This window comes from Chroicocephalus ridibundus, chromosome 8 (assembly GCF_963924245.1).
Source record: "Chroicocephalus ridibundus chromosome 8, bChrRid1.1, whole genome shotgun sequence".
NCBI classification, from domain to species: domain Eukaryota; kingdom Metazoa; phylum Chordata; class Aves; order Charadriiformes; family Laridae; genus Chroicocephalus; species Chroicocephalus ridibundus.
The window spans coordinates 24,792,703-24,809,648 of record NC_086291.1 but is presented as its reverse complement, the minus strand read 5'-3'; the positions used below and the strand labels follow the sequence as shown (position 1 = coordinate 24,809,648).

Sequence of the window (16,946 nt, the reverse complement as noted above, 5' to 3'; positions counted from 1 at the left end):
AAGTTATTGAAGGAAGAGCTATACGCGCACACACGCATGTACACATCAAGTATAATTGCACCTTTATAACAGCCTCTTACATGCCATAAAGGAGCAGGAAAAGGCACACACTGAAGTATTTTTGTATTTCCTTTCATTTTTAAATTATGAAAAAAATGTAAAATGCTACCAAACTTGGACAGATTTTTATACTCAGTTCACACTAGAGCTAGAAGGAAACAGGACAGTCGTCTAACCCAACATGGGCTTGTAAAGATCACTCCCTGCCTTAACCTAAACATTTTATATAACACACAGGTTTCTAGTAAAGACCTGGAACAATCAAAGTTAATATTAAATCATTTTTTCTTGAACTTTGTAGCATTTTATTGCTGAGGTTATAGGTAGTAATCACATTTTATTGGGGCATTCACTGATTCTGAAAGTTATGTGCTTCTACTTTCAAAACCTCATTGGCTGTTACGTTCTGCCTTTTGTCAGCAACCTTGCGCAGGAGGTTTCCCACTGTTAGCAGCAACCCATCTGAAGAGTCCAAATCCTTCTCTACCTACGTAACGATTTGGAAACCATGCATGCATTCAGGAGTAAAAATTAGTCTCTGGAGTGCACTTGTCTTATAAAACTTTGATTTGGAGTGATTTGCTTCACTATAGCATAAGAAAATGGAGTAACAACTCAAGCTATATGTCTGCAATGACTTGTGAGTGATCTCCTAACTACATTTGAAAGAAAGTTCAACCATCCCTTGAACTGTATGCTTCAGGCTGAACAATTCAGCCAGATGTTTAATCACTTCATATTCACTAGGAAATGGCTATTCAATGGCCGTAGAATTTAAAAGGGGCACTATGGGATGAATGCTTCATGTTATTTCTATATTGGCATTCCCTTTTAGAAGTAAAAACAATTCAGCTGAATCCAACATGGTTTTATCACATAAATTTCAATCATTGTATTTTTTTTATACCATTAGATACCCTTTTAAATTTTTAGTAACGCAAAAGCCCAAAGCTATAGTGCAAGTTGATGCAAATGAAAAGAGATGAAAAAGGATTCTCCAGCTTCTCAGAAAGGGAGGTGTATGTAGACTGGGTAAAAGGTGAGTGCATTGTTTAACTGAATCTGCAGGAATAATTATAAAGAAAATATTTAACTTAGAGCAACACAAAAAAAACATGACCCCGAAAGTTTTAACAGGTAATTCATCAAGTGGCAGCCTGAAAATAACCTCTTCAGAAGAAAAATTGTAATAAATCTGCAGTTGTTGGTTACAGTATGCTAAATATTGTGAAACACTTTCCTAAAAGAAAGGCACAGTGTGGTTTTGATAAGATTAAGGTGCATTTCAGCAAAGCATACACATTATTCTTCATTTTACTCTTTGGTGATTTCAATGTTCTTCTTCAGAGAAAACAAAAGTTTATAATGATTAACATTCTGTGCTGTGGGAAGCATACACTCTGCAACAATACTACTCTTGTGTCACACTAGCCTTCCTCATCTATAACATCAGCACAAATAGTTTTTCAGATGAGTAACCAGCATTTCTGAGATAAGTCCTTCCTTTAACTACAATTGATAATGCGTGATTGTGTATTGCAGTGTCAACAGAGGCCTCAACGAGCCTGACAAACTTCCACTGAGTCCTGTAGCAAAAGCTCAGGGCCCAGCTGAGTGGGAGTCTGCGGTTTAGCAGTCAAATGTGACACTCCCATCCCCAACCCCAGACCATCTTTGTCCCACCAAGAGATAGTGTGCCACCACAGTGCTCAGGATTAGAACTTTACACTTCAAATTGAGAGTCTATTTTCTCCACTCCTGGAAACATCCTACATTGTTTGCACTACACTGGTAAGATAAATTATGCAAACTAATAGCTGCATCTAAATGTATTCGCATGCATGCCTGTTTTCTAATCCTTGTTAGCAGAGAACTCAGAAAAGTGATATAAAGTCACCATATAATTCCACCTGGCAGTGGAGGAACTTGGGCATGCCACCAGGGAATTCTGTGTTCAAACCTGTATTCAGATATTTATCAGTATGAAGTTTACTGTGCAGATGAGCAATACCATGTGAATCTTTCACAGTGGACACAAAGAAATGTCACGGTTCCACCAGGCTCCCTGGTTCTATTAAACCCCTGGGAAAAAAGGTCAATGGACCTAGTGGAGGAGGCACATCTCTTTGTCTCTCTTTTCGCGAATCTGATTTTTTAAAACATTTTAAATGGGGAACACTGTTTTTGTTGTGAAATTGAAGAGTAAGCTAATGTATGGAGCACAGTGACCTTGGGCTCTGTCTTGGGGCATAGACTGTCCTACTGCACTATGACCCACCTTCATCCATTCCTGTCCCAATACAGATGAACTCCTGCTGACCCAGCCATACAGCATTTCTACTCTGGTGCTTTACTGAGAAGAGCTGGGATGGCCAATGGCTGGGAAAACAAAGGGAACATGCAGGCTGCAGCCAGCCCTTCCCGAGTGTTGCGGCAAATAGGCTGTGCAAGTAATGATTCCATCCTGGGGCAGGGGGGAAAGAGAGAGAGAGAGTGCACCAAAGGTTTCTATCACAGAGGTCACAATACCGAAATATTGTTAATTAATACTGATACTATGCACATTTCTACGATGAGGTCACTGAAAATGTGCTTCCAGGTCAACATGGGAAGGACAAAATCTTAAGACTTTATTAGAATATAGTGCATCGCATCCTGCCATCCACCTGTACATGAAACACCTGTCAGTGGATATTGCACAGGCAAACTGACTGCACGGTGTCATTCACCATGTCAACCTGGTTACTTATCAGCATTCCAGATGCTGGGAGACCCCTTTTGCATAATGAGTTAGTTTATTCTGGCTAGCTTGGTAGGGATGGCACTGCGGGACTGTGGCAATGACCATTTGTCTTCCAGCTTATGACTTGGGGAATCTACTACAAGTAGTCCAAACAGCATGAGATACAAGGTTATGGATGACTCCAAATTCCAGCATGTTTCCTTGTCCTCACTGTAAGCATCGGTAAACAGGATTTTGGTATAAGAAACAAGATTTACCTATTGCCTTGCTCGACCTTAGTATCTCTACTGTTTGAGAGACTAGACAAGCACATGCCCACTTTCACCTCTGGGACTTCTCCTGTCTGTGCTGGTGACAACAGCCATCCTCTGCTTCTCTAACACAAAGTACTTGATCCTTCTCTGCCCCAGCAGCATCACTTACTGTCACACAAAACCTTTACGTCTGCATCTCATCTAATCTCATCATCCTCACCTTCAAGGTTTTACCTGACATCCAACTTCCCTTATGTCTTCTCTCACTGCTCTGCCTCCCCATACCCCTCCTTTAGAGCCTCCTCCTAAGGACTCTCTTTGCTTCCCTTGTCACTTAGCAGCAGTTTTACAAGTGTGATGTTTTACTCCTTTCATGCTCATAACATTATTACTCTCTCATGCCACCCTGCGTGCTGGAAATGATCTCCTCTTTCTTTTGAGTCACACACCCTCCCTTAGCTTCCCCCACATCTTTCTTTAAAAGCCATTTCTTCAGCAACAATTTCCAGTTATGCTGTCCCCACTGGTGTGTCTTCATCTGAATTCCACTGCCCAGAGAGGGCCTAAATTTAACCATCTGGGCACAGTATTCGCTCATGCTTTTGCTTGAGGCTAGATAGCTGTCAAGTGGGTATCTCATTTGACAACTTGCTTGGGTAAGACATAGGTTACTATATCCTCGTGTCAATGTTCTGTTATGGCAGGGAGCAGCTGCAAATTTGGGGAGTGCTCTTGCAGCAGTTGGTTGTTGGCAATATGATGTTTGATTTTTATTTATAAGCATTCCCAGTAGTTGGGACAAAGGCTACTTTTTTCTTGTTGTTAAAACATTGATAATACTCTTAAAGATCTCCACAAACTAAAAAATCTCAAAGTTTAGCCAATAGTGCAAGTTTATGAGCTTGTTTCTAATTCAAGGTATACGATGACTGAAAATTATGTTGATTATAGGGAAGTCCCAGGCTGGAGCTAAGTTATCTTGGTGACAGAATCTTATCTTTTCTCCTGCTTACCCTGTTAATGGCAGACTAGCATGCTTTGGTTTTGGAGTCAGAAGACTGAAGTCCACAAGGTGCTTTTTCTGCAGAGGACCCTCCTCTTCAGAACTCACTCTCCACTTTGGCCACAAAACTTAAGCCTCTTTGCCTTCAGGATCAGTTTAAGGCACATGCTTGTTTGAGTGAAGACTGATTATTTTTTTTGTTTTGCCAGATAATACACTTCTGCAACTCATTTATTGATGTGCCACGGAAACAGAAAGGTGTTTGTGTTCTGGCTAAAGTTACACACCTCATAAAGTTTACCAGCTCATTCTAACATAAGGAGTGGTGTGTCACTGTTTTTGTTCAATGTGATCTGTGTTGTTTTCTATTTTTCATTTCGTATGCATTAGCAGAGATGAAGTATATGGTTTTCCTCATCTACATGCTTTTAAGAAATAGGCTGGAATTGATCATTTGCCCTACATTTCAGTAATCCATGACCCTCCTTAAAGCCATGTCTGTTTCTTCCTAGTGCAAACTGGGAAGCATTCTGCTGCCCCACCACCTTTCTTAAAATGGCAAAAGCAGCTGGATCTAATAGTCTTCTGAAGGCAACACTGTGTTTCGGATGTGTATTGTCCTTTTTATGCTATCCATTTTATAGGCTTTCACTGGTTAAATTACAGTGAATACAGAGGAGCAGATTTTTGTGAACCACTAGCAGATGTTCGCTGTTGCTAGTTTTATGAGTCTTGTAGAACAGCAGGAACAGACTACGTGCAAAACATTTTTTTTTTTGTGATTTTGCCATCTCATACTGTTCTCACAGCACTGGCTCGATAATGATATGATAAAGCTTGGGAGGTAAGCTTTGATTGCAGACTAGCTGCTGTTGGGGCCTTCAGAAAGCCAGACCTGTAAAGTGCAGTTTGTTTTCAAAAGCCTGTGGCTGAGACAGATGGGTTAGCTGGAAATATGTCATTTATAATATAATCAAATACTTGACCTCTTATTCAGGTATTAGTTGTTATGACATGGATGCTGAATGTTTAAACTGTCTCACAGTTTGTTTCGTTCAGATGTAAGCTGTGATAGCTTTGTGTGAAATGCTAATTTTGAATGAAATTATCATGTTAGCAGGACTTATTTGATTTTTGTAACACCTTGTTGCACAGACGAGAAAATGATCACAAAACAGTTTCACGTAAAAAGCAAGAGCACTAGAATGCTCTTGTAAATTTCAAACATTTTCTTCAAATAATGCCTTATTGTAAATGTGGCCTGAGTTTTGGTAGGGAGTGTATCAATGTGGCAATTTACTGTCCTCTCTTGAGCTAACAAGTCACTTGGCTGAAATGGTTTTGTAGTCAATTACAAGTTGTGGGCAGAGGAAGAGATCTTTAATACAGAATCAGCCTTGCTCTGTGATCTGAACAGAAATGAATTACCATGGGCACAGACAGCATAGGCTGAGTTTTTGGTAGCGCTAGCTTTACTTTGACTTAGTAATATATCCGTCTACAGAGTCCACACCTCTTTCTTTCCTCAGTCTCTATCGCCAGTGGATATCTAGCTTGTAGGAGTTATCTGATCATACATGTATTAACTGTGACTGTAGGCAGAAGAGCAGCTGTGATAAAAGATTATTCCTAACACTGGAAAGCCAAAGTATGCCACATATTTGAAATATCAGAACTGAGAGCATTTGCATAATTCAGCCCTTTTGTATCTATGCATTAAAATCTATTATAACACAAATCCAGATTGAAGATAAGAATAGGACAGACCATCTTAATACAAGCATTAACTAATTCTGCAGTGCTTGATTTTGCAACCTTAAGATATTATTTTGGCACAGATATGCTAAAAGTTTTCTGCTCCCATTCTTCCCCGATTTCATTTGCTTGCACAGTCCAGCAAGCGGGAATAATTTAAGACAGGTACCTAAGGGGGAGAAACTGGGACAAGAACAGTTGGGAGAAGACTGTGAGCAGGGAGAAGTGAAGTTAGGATGAATGAAGGAAGCAAACAGAGACTTTGATGTTAAAGTCTGAGCTGCATGAGAAGTGACTGGAAAGAGGGAGACAATACTAGGTAACTTTCACAGGTGACACTACAAAAAGCTATTAGTAACAAATATGCCTTCCTCCTCTACCACACAAGCAGAAAACAAGCTTGAAAGAATAAAGTTCAAAAATTCATCAGGTCGTAGCTGATAAAATTTGAAAACATCTATTTCATTATCTAATTCAGCTCACGCAAGATTGCTCCTCACAATGAGTTTTCATGTGCATTATGAAAAGTAGTTCTAAATCAATTGAAATTAGAACCCCTGGAAAGCAATATGAATAGTTCCATGTCTCAGAAATTCTAGGCATTTCTCCACTTTAAATATTCTCTGCTAATTTCTTTTTTACTTCTCCTAATTTATAGCATTTTTAATGTGTTCAATTGCTATCTGTGCAGGTTCTTAGATTCCTTTTAACTATATACATGCTATTACCATATCTGCACCAGAGACTTAATTGTAGCAAGGCTATTGTATGCATCTCTTAACTCTTTCAGGACACAAGTCTGAAATCAAAGACTCTGATTTTAGGAAGAAATCCGTAAGCTCAGTAAGAACAGGTCCATAGGATATGGATGCTTACCATGACTTAAATTCATAGCCTGCCTTCCACTAATTTGTGAATTTTTTTCTCCCATTTCCGTGGAAATCTTAATTATTTTTCAGTCTTCAAAGTGAATAAAACTGAATGCAATCCAGTTGCAACGGGAGCCAGTTTAGTGATATCCTTTGTTGTCCTGTAATATGCACATCCCAAATAACATTGCACAAAAAGTTAATGTAGGTTGCTTGTGCTGAGTGCCCAATATGTTCCCTCTGTTACCAAACACAGTCAGTGAAATGTCTCACTGCTCGCTATTGCCTTGTGCACAGCTCTTCCTTTACCTAACAGTGGCACTTGAAGCCGCTCAGCTTCTGTTTATGAAGAAGTTTTCTTTTTTTTTTTTCATAGTATCACAACCATTCTTAGAGAGAGTGTTTACCTCGCTCTTCACTTTTTCCTTTGCAAGGAACCAATCTCTGACTTGGGCTTGTTGCAGCAATAATGTACTTGAATCTGCTGATTCTTTACTATTTCCATAAGCCGAGGTTTAAGGATGAAGAGTACAGGAAAGTTCACATTAGCATTATTTCTGCTATTCTTGTTTGGGGTAAAAATAATATCCCATTTCCATGAGCATTTCATAAATATACTATTATTATTTCTTTGCATAACAATGTCCTAGTCCTGCTTTCCTAGAATGTAATCAGTAGTAAATATTCTATACATTTTACGGGTAAGGGTTTCAGCAGTGCCCTGTTTATTCAGCTGAGAATAGCAATTTTTTGGATGAATAATTTTTGATAGCATTTCTGTTAACCAGCTGCTTGAAGGACTGCCTCTGTAATATGATGTAAGACTTACTCCCAGAGTGATGCCACCAACATTCTTGTTTGCTTTACAGGTTGATGACCAAATGAAGTTGCTTCAGAACTGCTGGAGTGAACTCTTAATTCTAGATCACATTTATCGGCAAGTGGTACATGGGAAAGAAGGCTCCATCCTTCTGGTTACCGGGCAACAAGTGAGTATGTGGGTCAGAAAAGTATTGATGGCTTTTTAATAATAATTTTCGAAATAGCAGGAGTTTAACTTGGTCAGAAGCACTCCTGTGTTCTCAGAGATTCTCCACAAATAATGTAGATAAAATGACTTGTGCACTCTGTTCCTAGTCTGCTGATTACAGTTAAACTTATAAAAGCAGATATAACTATAAGCACTTTGCTTTTCAAATATACTTGTATACTTCAGTGATTGAAAAATAGCAGATGAGAAGTGTTTCTCAAGAAGTTGTATTTCCTGGGGGCTAAAATGGTTTCTGACAGCAACAACACCACTCCAAACCCTGATGCTTTAGGTCTAAGCAATTATAGCTTATTTTCCCTTCAAAATTGTGGTTTACTCAAAAGAATCACTAGCTAGGTCAGAAACCTAGAGAACCTGCAGCTACTACCTCAGAAATATCTTGCTTTTAGAGAAGTATGCACATGTGTGAGAAACGGGGCAGCTGAGACACCTAATCCCAGGAAAATTATTCAGTCCATAGGCTATAAATGCAGATATTGTCTCAGGAGCACTGTCTTAGGTTATTCACCCTGCAGTTTCTGCACAGCTTTCCAAGGGGTAATTTTCTTCAGGTGTCAGATGCATAGCTCTCCCAAAATGCAAGAGCAATAATGTGGCAAATATTAGGAAAACTGTGAGAAAACCCAAAGGAAATAGAAAGTTCTGTCTCCCTCATACTTTCCAAAGCACGAAGAACTTGACAGTAAAATAAAAACTTTATTCCTAAAATTCTTATTCTGGCTTTAACAGAAAAAAAAAATCAGAGTATCAAAGAGAAGCAAAGTGCGCCTGTATGTTATGTCCCTGATTCAAAGTGAAAACAATGGCCCATTGGTATTTAAGTACCTGCAAACAGAATTGCCTCAGTTTATACACAAATGGGAAAGAGCTCCTTTTTCTAAGATACGTCATGTGTGTCCGCATGTTGTGGAATCTGCTTACAGCTTCAGTTATGATTTTAAAACTGTAGCCATTTCTTAACACTAAGAACAAGTGTTATAAGAATCAGGAGAAATAACTGTTTGCAGTTATGATTAACAGGGGTACAGTAGAAAGGAGAAATTATCAACTTGTCCAAGAAAAGCGGGAAAATTCAAATTCTAGCCATGGAACTTACTCCTGCTCCTTTGTGGAAAGTCACTAACCTATCTGAGTCAAAGTTGTAGTCCCCAATTATATGAGATAAAATACGTTGCATTACTCTTCATTTATATTGGTGCTATTGAGGAAAATGACTGATCCCCTTTCCATTTCATCATCTGTAAAATATGGACAATTGTACCAGCAATTATTTTATTTACCACAAAGGGTCCTTGCTTATTCGTCTGTTTATAAAGCTATAAGTATATTGACAGTTTTCTGTTCCTGAGAGAAGTGCTAAATTAGTGTTTCATTTGCTATGTGATTAGCTAGTTTTTAAAGGTACTGAGTACCTAAGTCCCACTGAAATCATTAGAGACACCTAAATACCCTTAGATTCTAGCCATTGTCCCCATTTTTCTACAGTAATAATTCTTACCTCATTAGCCACTTTTATCTTTTCTTGCAAAGAACCCCAGCTGTACATGATCTCAAGGCAAAGCAGAGCATTTTATCACCATTGGACAACAGGTAGCAGGATGCTTATTAAATGTACTGCTGCAAATCATCAGCTGGTTTTGGAAGTTGGAGACTATAATTCTGCCTGGAAATATACAACTAAGTTAAAACCTGGCTAAATTGGACTGATCGCAGCCATTTTTGCCCCAGGTTTGTCAAATAAGTGTAGTACATCCTCCTTTCAACCCAATTTTGCTTTTCTTTGCCAAAGTTTGTCATTTTGAAGTCATTGCAAGCACCCCCAGAGTCTCCCGTCATCTTCTGTACATTCCTCTTCACACTTAGGCTCCTTGGAGAGCAAGGGGCCATATTACAAGAACAGCAAACAAGAACAATGCAGTCAGTCCCTTTCCTTATGGATGGACTCCTTCCCATTTCACACTTGCTAATGGCTGAAGAACATACTCCCATATATGCACCACAGATTCTCCTTGAGAAATAGGGAGACACCAGACCTGAAAGCAAATATGCAGTCTGTGTGTGCTGGTTTTGAAACTGGAACGAGTCTGAAATCTACTCGTAATGCCACTGTGCTGTCCTGATGTCATTCAGCTCTGGTCACCGTCACCCTAGATGAAAAGCCAGATTGCAGAGTGGGCTGCACTGACTGCGCCTGCTCTGGCTGGGCTGTGCATGGCACAGTGAACACTGTGTGTTCACAGAAAGACCAATACAGAGGTACTGCAGAGGTACTTCTATGCCAGCACGCAAGTTGTATGCAATTTGTCATTCAAAAACATTTACTTTAAAACATCACGTATTTAAATAATTTTCATGGGTGAAAATCATTCATTGAAGAACCTCTTTTATTTATATGGACAAAGCTGGGTGAGTTAAGCAGAAGGTTTAAAATATCTAGAGTTGCCAGAGTCACAAATCTTAAAATCACAGAATAATCCAGACTGGAAGGGATTTTAAGAGGTCTCTAGTCCAACCCCCTGCTCAAACCAGGTTTCCCAGAGCTTTATCCAGCTGGGCTTTGAGAATCCTCAAGGATGGAAACTGCACAACCTCCCTGCACAGGCAGCACCACTGCCTGACCATCTTCATGGGGAGAAAGTTTTTCCTTAGTTCTCGTCTAAATTTCTTTGTTTTTTCAACTTACAACCAATGCTGGTCGCTCTCTTCCTCCTTGAGCCCTGCTGCAAAGCACAGAGCCTGGGAGACCTTGTTAGTAAAGACTGAGGCAAAGGCAAGCACTGACTACCTCAGCCTGGTTGGTGTTTGCTGCCACTGAATCACCAGCTGAATCCAGCAGCAGTCCCACATTTTCCTTGTTCATCCCCTAACTAGCAATTTGATAACCTTTGCAAGTCTCAACTCTAGCTGAACACTGCCTTTTTTAACATCATCCCTACATGCCTGGACAGTGCTTCTAAATTACTTATTCTGAGCCGTTCCTGGCTTCAGCTGCTGCACACTGCCTTTTTGCACCGTAGGTCAGTTGCGAGTTACGTGTTTGGCCAAGGTGATCCCATACAACTGCTTCTTTCCCTAAGTGTCAAGATGGACTATCTTGGCAGCACCAACTCAGTCTGTTGTCATTCTAAGACAAAACGCCAGTTCAAATGTATTTATGAAAGGACAATTATGACTCTGTCTCCTCTGTATTAACTTTAAAACAATTCTGGAGAGCCACACTTCTAGACCCAGGCATTATAAGTCTTTGCGATTGCACTGAATGCTGCATACTTTCTGGTTGCTGCCCTGATCCTTTCGTTTCCTCGAGTAGAGAAAGGAAAATAACCATGGCCACCATCTCATAAAAATTAATTGATTAAGGTGTGGAAAGCACTCTGACACTTCTGATGAAAAGTGCTGTAGGTGTTTTTTATTTACTGCTACCAGCAAAGTACTATGAGCAAAATTACAGTCAATCATCTGGCTTTCAAAGATATTAACTTTAAACTGAGGACCTGAGCTAGATAGCCTACTTTATTACCTGAGAGATCACGATTATTGTCACAAGTTAGCAAATTTAAGACCTCAGAAGCCTCACTCCTTGCTTTCCTTAATATATCCCTCCATAAAAGCCACTCATAAACACAGTCCTTTTTACAATCACAATCAAGGGGGAAGCTGTAAGGGGGGGAACTTATCACCACTTAATTAGAACATACCTGCTTTCTTCACTTAGGCTGCACCGTCCCTGTTCTTCAGACGCAAAAGTCAAACTTCATCCAGCTCCCCAGGGCCATACCACTGTCAGTTCTATACTAGGTATCAAAAATGGGCTAGTAGTTAGAAGAACACTTGATAATTTTCAAATGCATTGGCTCAAACCCCATTACCTTAGGGCATTCCTATCACATTTCCATACATCTGCATTTCCCTCAAGCCATTGGCTTATGAGTTTTACCCAGTGTCAATCCACTGTTCCCACTTTGATGGGGAAAAAGTGCAGTCAGCAGCAAAGTAGTAAGCATTGGCCCTTGCACAAAAAAGGAGACTGTATTTTGTTTTATTTTGTTATTTATTTGGTTGGAGTTTCATAAACGAAGCTCTTTTGTGTGTACGTGTTTCAAGAAAGCACTTTTTTCATATCATTACAATTCCTCAGCAGTTCCTCAGAAACAAGTTCCTCCCTATGCTGCACACTTCATTTTCTGCACTAAGTACTGCCCCTCAGCAGTAGCAATTACCATTTCAAAAGGAAATAAAGTAGCACAAATGCATTTTACAACTCTCCAAATTTCATAATAGAAAACAGCTAAGGAGTGATTTGCAATGTGGTGGTTAATTGTAAATCATTGCCAATACGCTCTCCACGCGCCGAGTTTTGTGGGCTCGCCACGTAGCATGTAATTTTAACAGACCATTTCTAATTATAGAACTTTAATTCCTCCAACTTGAGCACTTTCCTTTTGTATCTTCTACACCAGCAATACACTGCCATTTTCCAAGATCCATCACGCACAGAGTAGAGACTAAATTCTGTATGGAATATTTCATGTTTATGCATTTTCATGCAGCAGTCAACACACAACACGTGAATCGTAGCCTCGGCTACCCAGACGCAAGCTGCTCATTTTGTTCATACCTACACTCTACTCATTGTTGCCAAATCTTCCCTCTGCTGAATTTGGCCAAAGCCTTTCAGACTAAAAAGGCCATCCCAAAATGTGTCTAAATCTCAGATTTTTTTGAGATTGTTGAAACTACTGATTTAGTTAAAGTCATCACACAAATACATCTTTCCACTTTGATTTGTACGCTAAAGCATAGCTCCAGAGAAGAGCACGAGATACACCTAAGATCTTGACAGCGTTGTGTTTTGAAGCAACTCAAAATTTAACTTCAATTTAGACCACGATTTTGGGGCATGAACCTCTCCCTAGGTGGGATATTCTGTAGATCTTTCAGCTGTACCTTACTGAAAGGTGCTGATATGCGGCCCGGGGAATTTTCTGTGGCAATGTAATCTCTGTTAGACTTACCCACTTGCAAAGAAGGCTTCTACTATCCCAGTGTAGCTGTATTTGCTGAGGCCTTTGGAGATTCTGTCTAGGGAACAGACTTGCAAGTTCAAGGAAAGATCACCTTGCCACTGAAAAGGTTCTCAAGAGAGAACTTTCAAACTGTGGGCTACAAATGACTGGATCACAAAAAAGATCATCCTGCATACAAGAGTGTTAGAGGAAGGAGTGTCTCTGAAGGACAAGAGAAAGGAGCTGGCAAAAAAAGCAGATAAGGAAACAGGCTTTTTGTACATCCTAAGAAACGACTGAAAATACATACACTAGTCATAGGGTATAGAAAGATAATGGATATCTAATTGAAAGCTATTACTTCTTATGTTCTTGGAAATGAGTTATTTTTTATTTTATGTATATATTTTTAATTTTTTTTTCCATTAGATTTGTGATTGCAGTCAGTGAGACTTCATAGTTGCAACTGGCAGAAAAGAGGTAGTGGCATTTAGGGGCCAAATCTAGAAATCCTTACATAGGCAAACACACACAGAATTTGATTCAAGGTGGATATAAACGAGGTCAAGCAATCTTTATTTTGCTGTTCAGTGTAGTATTTGTTCTCTTGTATCCAGGCTTGCACAGTTCCTCACTCTAGTGGTTTCTGCCTAAAGCTAAAGAAAACAAGGTTGTGCTAGTTGTTAAAAGTGCTTCATGCTTTATGAAGATATTATGCTAGCTGCTTTTTGGGGCTGAACTAGATGTTCTCAGTTAAACTAGGTAAAACACATAAAAATTCAGTTGTAATCATGAAAGTGCCCGATTCAGGTTTGTCCAAATAACCATTAAACATTTTGAGCTTTCCAAGTAGTTATGGACACACCTGTGAACAAACTGATCCCAATTTACATTTGCTTTGCTATGTTGCCATGAAACCATCATAGCACTATGGTTTTAAGTCTAAAATTCCAGTTCCAGTAAAAAGTCAGAGAGAGGGCACCCAACGTGAATCCTTGCATGCCAGAACTGTTCCATTTCCCACATGCTAATTCTGTTGTGTTCGTAGGAAACACATTTCTTTTGTGTTTTCTACATATTGCTCCCCTAAAGAGAACAAAAGCTATTTGCCTGGAGTCTGGCAGCATTTCTTCAAGGCTACTAGTCTTCCATACAAGTCCCATAGTAGTGAAATAATCTCCATACAAATTCATGTAAAATCCCATATTTGATTTTAAGCTTGCCCAGCACGAGAGACAAGTTGTTCAGAGACCCAGCTCAAAGAAGAAGGCATGACATCAGTCTGTCCCAACCGCCTGTTGGAGTAGTGATACTGATGGAATTCAAAGTGAGCACATCCAGTATTCCATTGATGGGAAAGGATTTAAAATAGTACAGCAGAAATTTGCATAAAATTAGAGGGTAATAAGGGGAAATGAACTTACATGGTTAAAAGCTCCTGAGAAAGAGTCTGAGTTAGCACAGCCCTTGTGATGTTACCTAAACATTCACAAAAAAATTCCAGTGTTGGTCTGTCTTCTGATGAAGTTTATGGACATTCAAACTCAGCAATGATTCCATATTATCACACCTTTATACAAAAAGCACAAAGTGCATTGCAACACTTTGGTAAAGAAACGGATTCTATTGTACTCTAGGTTAGCTATGTTCTGCACATTACTTTAACATCTTCAAACTAATAATTTGAAGAAGCCAATAGTCACCATTACTAGAGTGGAAAATTTAATGGTACTGATTAAAATAGCTATCTGCATGAAACTTAATAATGCTTTTATTATTATGTGTTTTGTAACATAAATATATCTACTATAAATGAATATATGATCAACTGCAGGGCATAGAGTTTTTCCAGTCTCGATGTACTAGTTTTTCTGAAACTAAGTTAGACAAAGTAAATGCAGTACTTTGGAGTGCTACTATTTGCATATTATAGCTAATTAGCAAGCACAATAACATCATCCTAGGGGAAAGGTCCTCTGGCAACTTAATTCATTATCTTCTATTATTGTGTATCATGTTAAAATGACAAGCATCTTACGATGTGTAAGTCATCATAATTTTAATTAATATATCCAAACCTGATATAAGCATATCTGCTGGTTTTGTCCGTGCTGAGTCCTCCTCAATTTTTGTATGTAGGTGCCTCTTCAAAGTGTTGTTCCATGTTCATTTGCTTAGAAACGTAACACAAATACTGCTTTAAATGTTTTTAATGGAAGTATTAATTATATGAAAAGCCCCAAATGAGTTTAATATCCACTTTAGCTGCCACTGAAATATATGTTTCAGGAAACAGTGGAAGAGTAATTATGGTTGTGATAGTAAATTAACGTCCTTGCTATATACTGTGCTGAATGCAGTCTTCTGAGAGAAAGTCTCATCCATCCACACAGACGTGTAGTAGAGCCAACGCACAGGCTTCTCAGCAGGGTCAGGACTTCAAATCCCAGGGCAGAGCCCTGCGGGCCGCTCGCCAGGCTTTCAGTGCAGTTCCTAACCCAGGGGGAGCCGGGGGGAGCAGCCCCCCAGCAGCAGCAGCTCTGCTGGCCAGGGTCGCTCGGAGCAGAGCAGGGTCCCTCTGCGGCACCCAGGCACCCACTGCCTCCTTTGCCTTCGTGCCCCAAACACACAGTGATCTCATTTACTAAATTAAATATGAAATCAATCCTTCACTGATTTGAATTGCCTTAGTCTGCTAGAACATTTGTTTGTTATACAGGTATACAATTATACGTTATACAGGGGCTTTATTCCTTACTTGAACAATTCCTATTCTGGCTGAAAGGAATGGCATTCAGTGATATTCAGTACCCGGCAACAGCCATCAACAAGTAAAATCACTCTAATCCCATATTCTGGAGACTGTTTCAAGCTTGCTGAAGCATTGGAAAGGGATGGTACAGTTCCACACAACATTTCCATACGCCATATGACCCCACTATCATATCCTAGAAACCAAACACAATTTAATTTTAGAAAAAGTAAAGAATCTGATTCCACCATTAAATGTTAGGCTCTGTTTTGTGGGCATAAAGAGGAGTTGATATCAGAGGCCACCACCTGACTCCACCAGAAAGTTTCTGTCTGAGCTCAGTGAAACCAGGGAACTGGCTTCAAGAATCATTCATTACCATGATAAATCATTTGCAAAACAAAAAAGCACAAGGGCTCCCTGCATTTCTGGCCTTCAGCCTCAGCATTTATTTAGCTCAGGGTATCGTTTCGTGTTGTAAAAAAGGTTTGTCTTTTGTTCTGCCTCAAACAATATCTCACTGTGTTAAATGAGACCTTCATGTGAGAAAAAAACCTGCAGAATTAGTCACTTGCATCTCTCTTACCTTTCTGTTTATCAGTTGAGAAATTATGCAATAGCGGAATATCTAATGCTGCTGAAATCCACGTACTTTACCATGATATATTGTTTTAATGTTCATAAACATTCAGCACTGACCTAACTTGCTGTCACTGACATTAAAGGGATTTGGACGTTTAAGTCACTCTCAACTGTATGAAGAGAAGAATTTAGAAAAAATACGTAGTATTGCCATGTCTTTCTGCAGTCCCCTTTAAGTTATGGCCTTCTTGCTAATACTACCAGCTTTTTTATTTCTCTTCCTTTGCTCCTAGTGCCTTTGTACTACCCTGCCCTCTCGCAGAGCCTGCAGCTTCATCTGCCCAGCCCTTCCCTCTGCCTCGCAAGGAAGGCCAGCAGCAAACTAGGTGGTAACTGTAAGAGGTAGCCTTGAGAAATGCTGAGAAGAGAGGTATGACAAGAATGCTGCCTGTCCTTAGGCACATTTTTGTACTCGTGATTCCCAGCTGGAAGTTGCCTCCTAGAGTTACGCACCAAGCAAATCCTTCCTCTCCAAACCCAGCCAAAGGTTCCCCTCTTTCTCCCCAATGTTCTTGATCAGAATATATCCACAAGATGTGCCAGATTTACCTGAAGAAACTTGATGTTTCTCACTTTCAGAAATATACCCCAATTGCCAGGCTGTAGCCATATTTACTTCACTGGAGATCTGACCACAGATTTTCCATATCTTGGTTGCTCCAGCCACTACCAAATCCCACCTTTGGTATTCTTGCTGCCTTAGGTAGATGAAAGCCACATAGCCCATAAATCTAAAAACAACTGTAGCATGAGCTGGATACACAGTCACTTACCACTGTCATGACTTGGGTTGTCCCAGACATGCCTAGAG

General features: G+C 39.7%; 1 protein-coding gene across 4 annotated transcripts in view; it reads left to right on the top strand.

The window, feature by feature from the left end:
* NR5A2 (nuclear receptor subfamily 5 group A member 2) overlaps positions 1–16,946 on the top strand; it is a 98,003-nt gene that overhangs the window by 46,873 nt on the left and 34,184 nt on the right. For all 4 annotated transcript variants that reach the window (XM_063344739.1, XM_063344742.1, XM_063344740.1 and 1 more), the window contains one exon: positions 7,554–7,673. In XM_063344739.1, the coding sequence (XP_063200809.1) occupies positions 7,554–7,673 (120 nt within the window). The remainder of the gene's footprint in view (positions 1–7,553; positions 7,674–16,946) is intronic.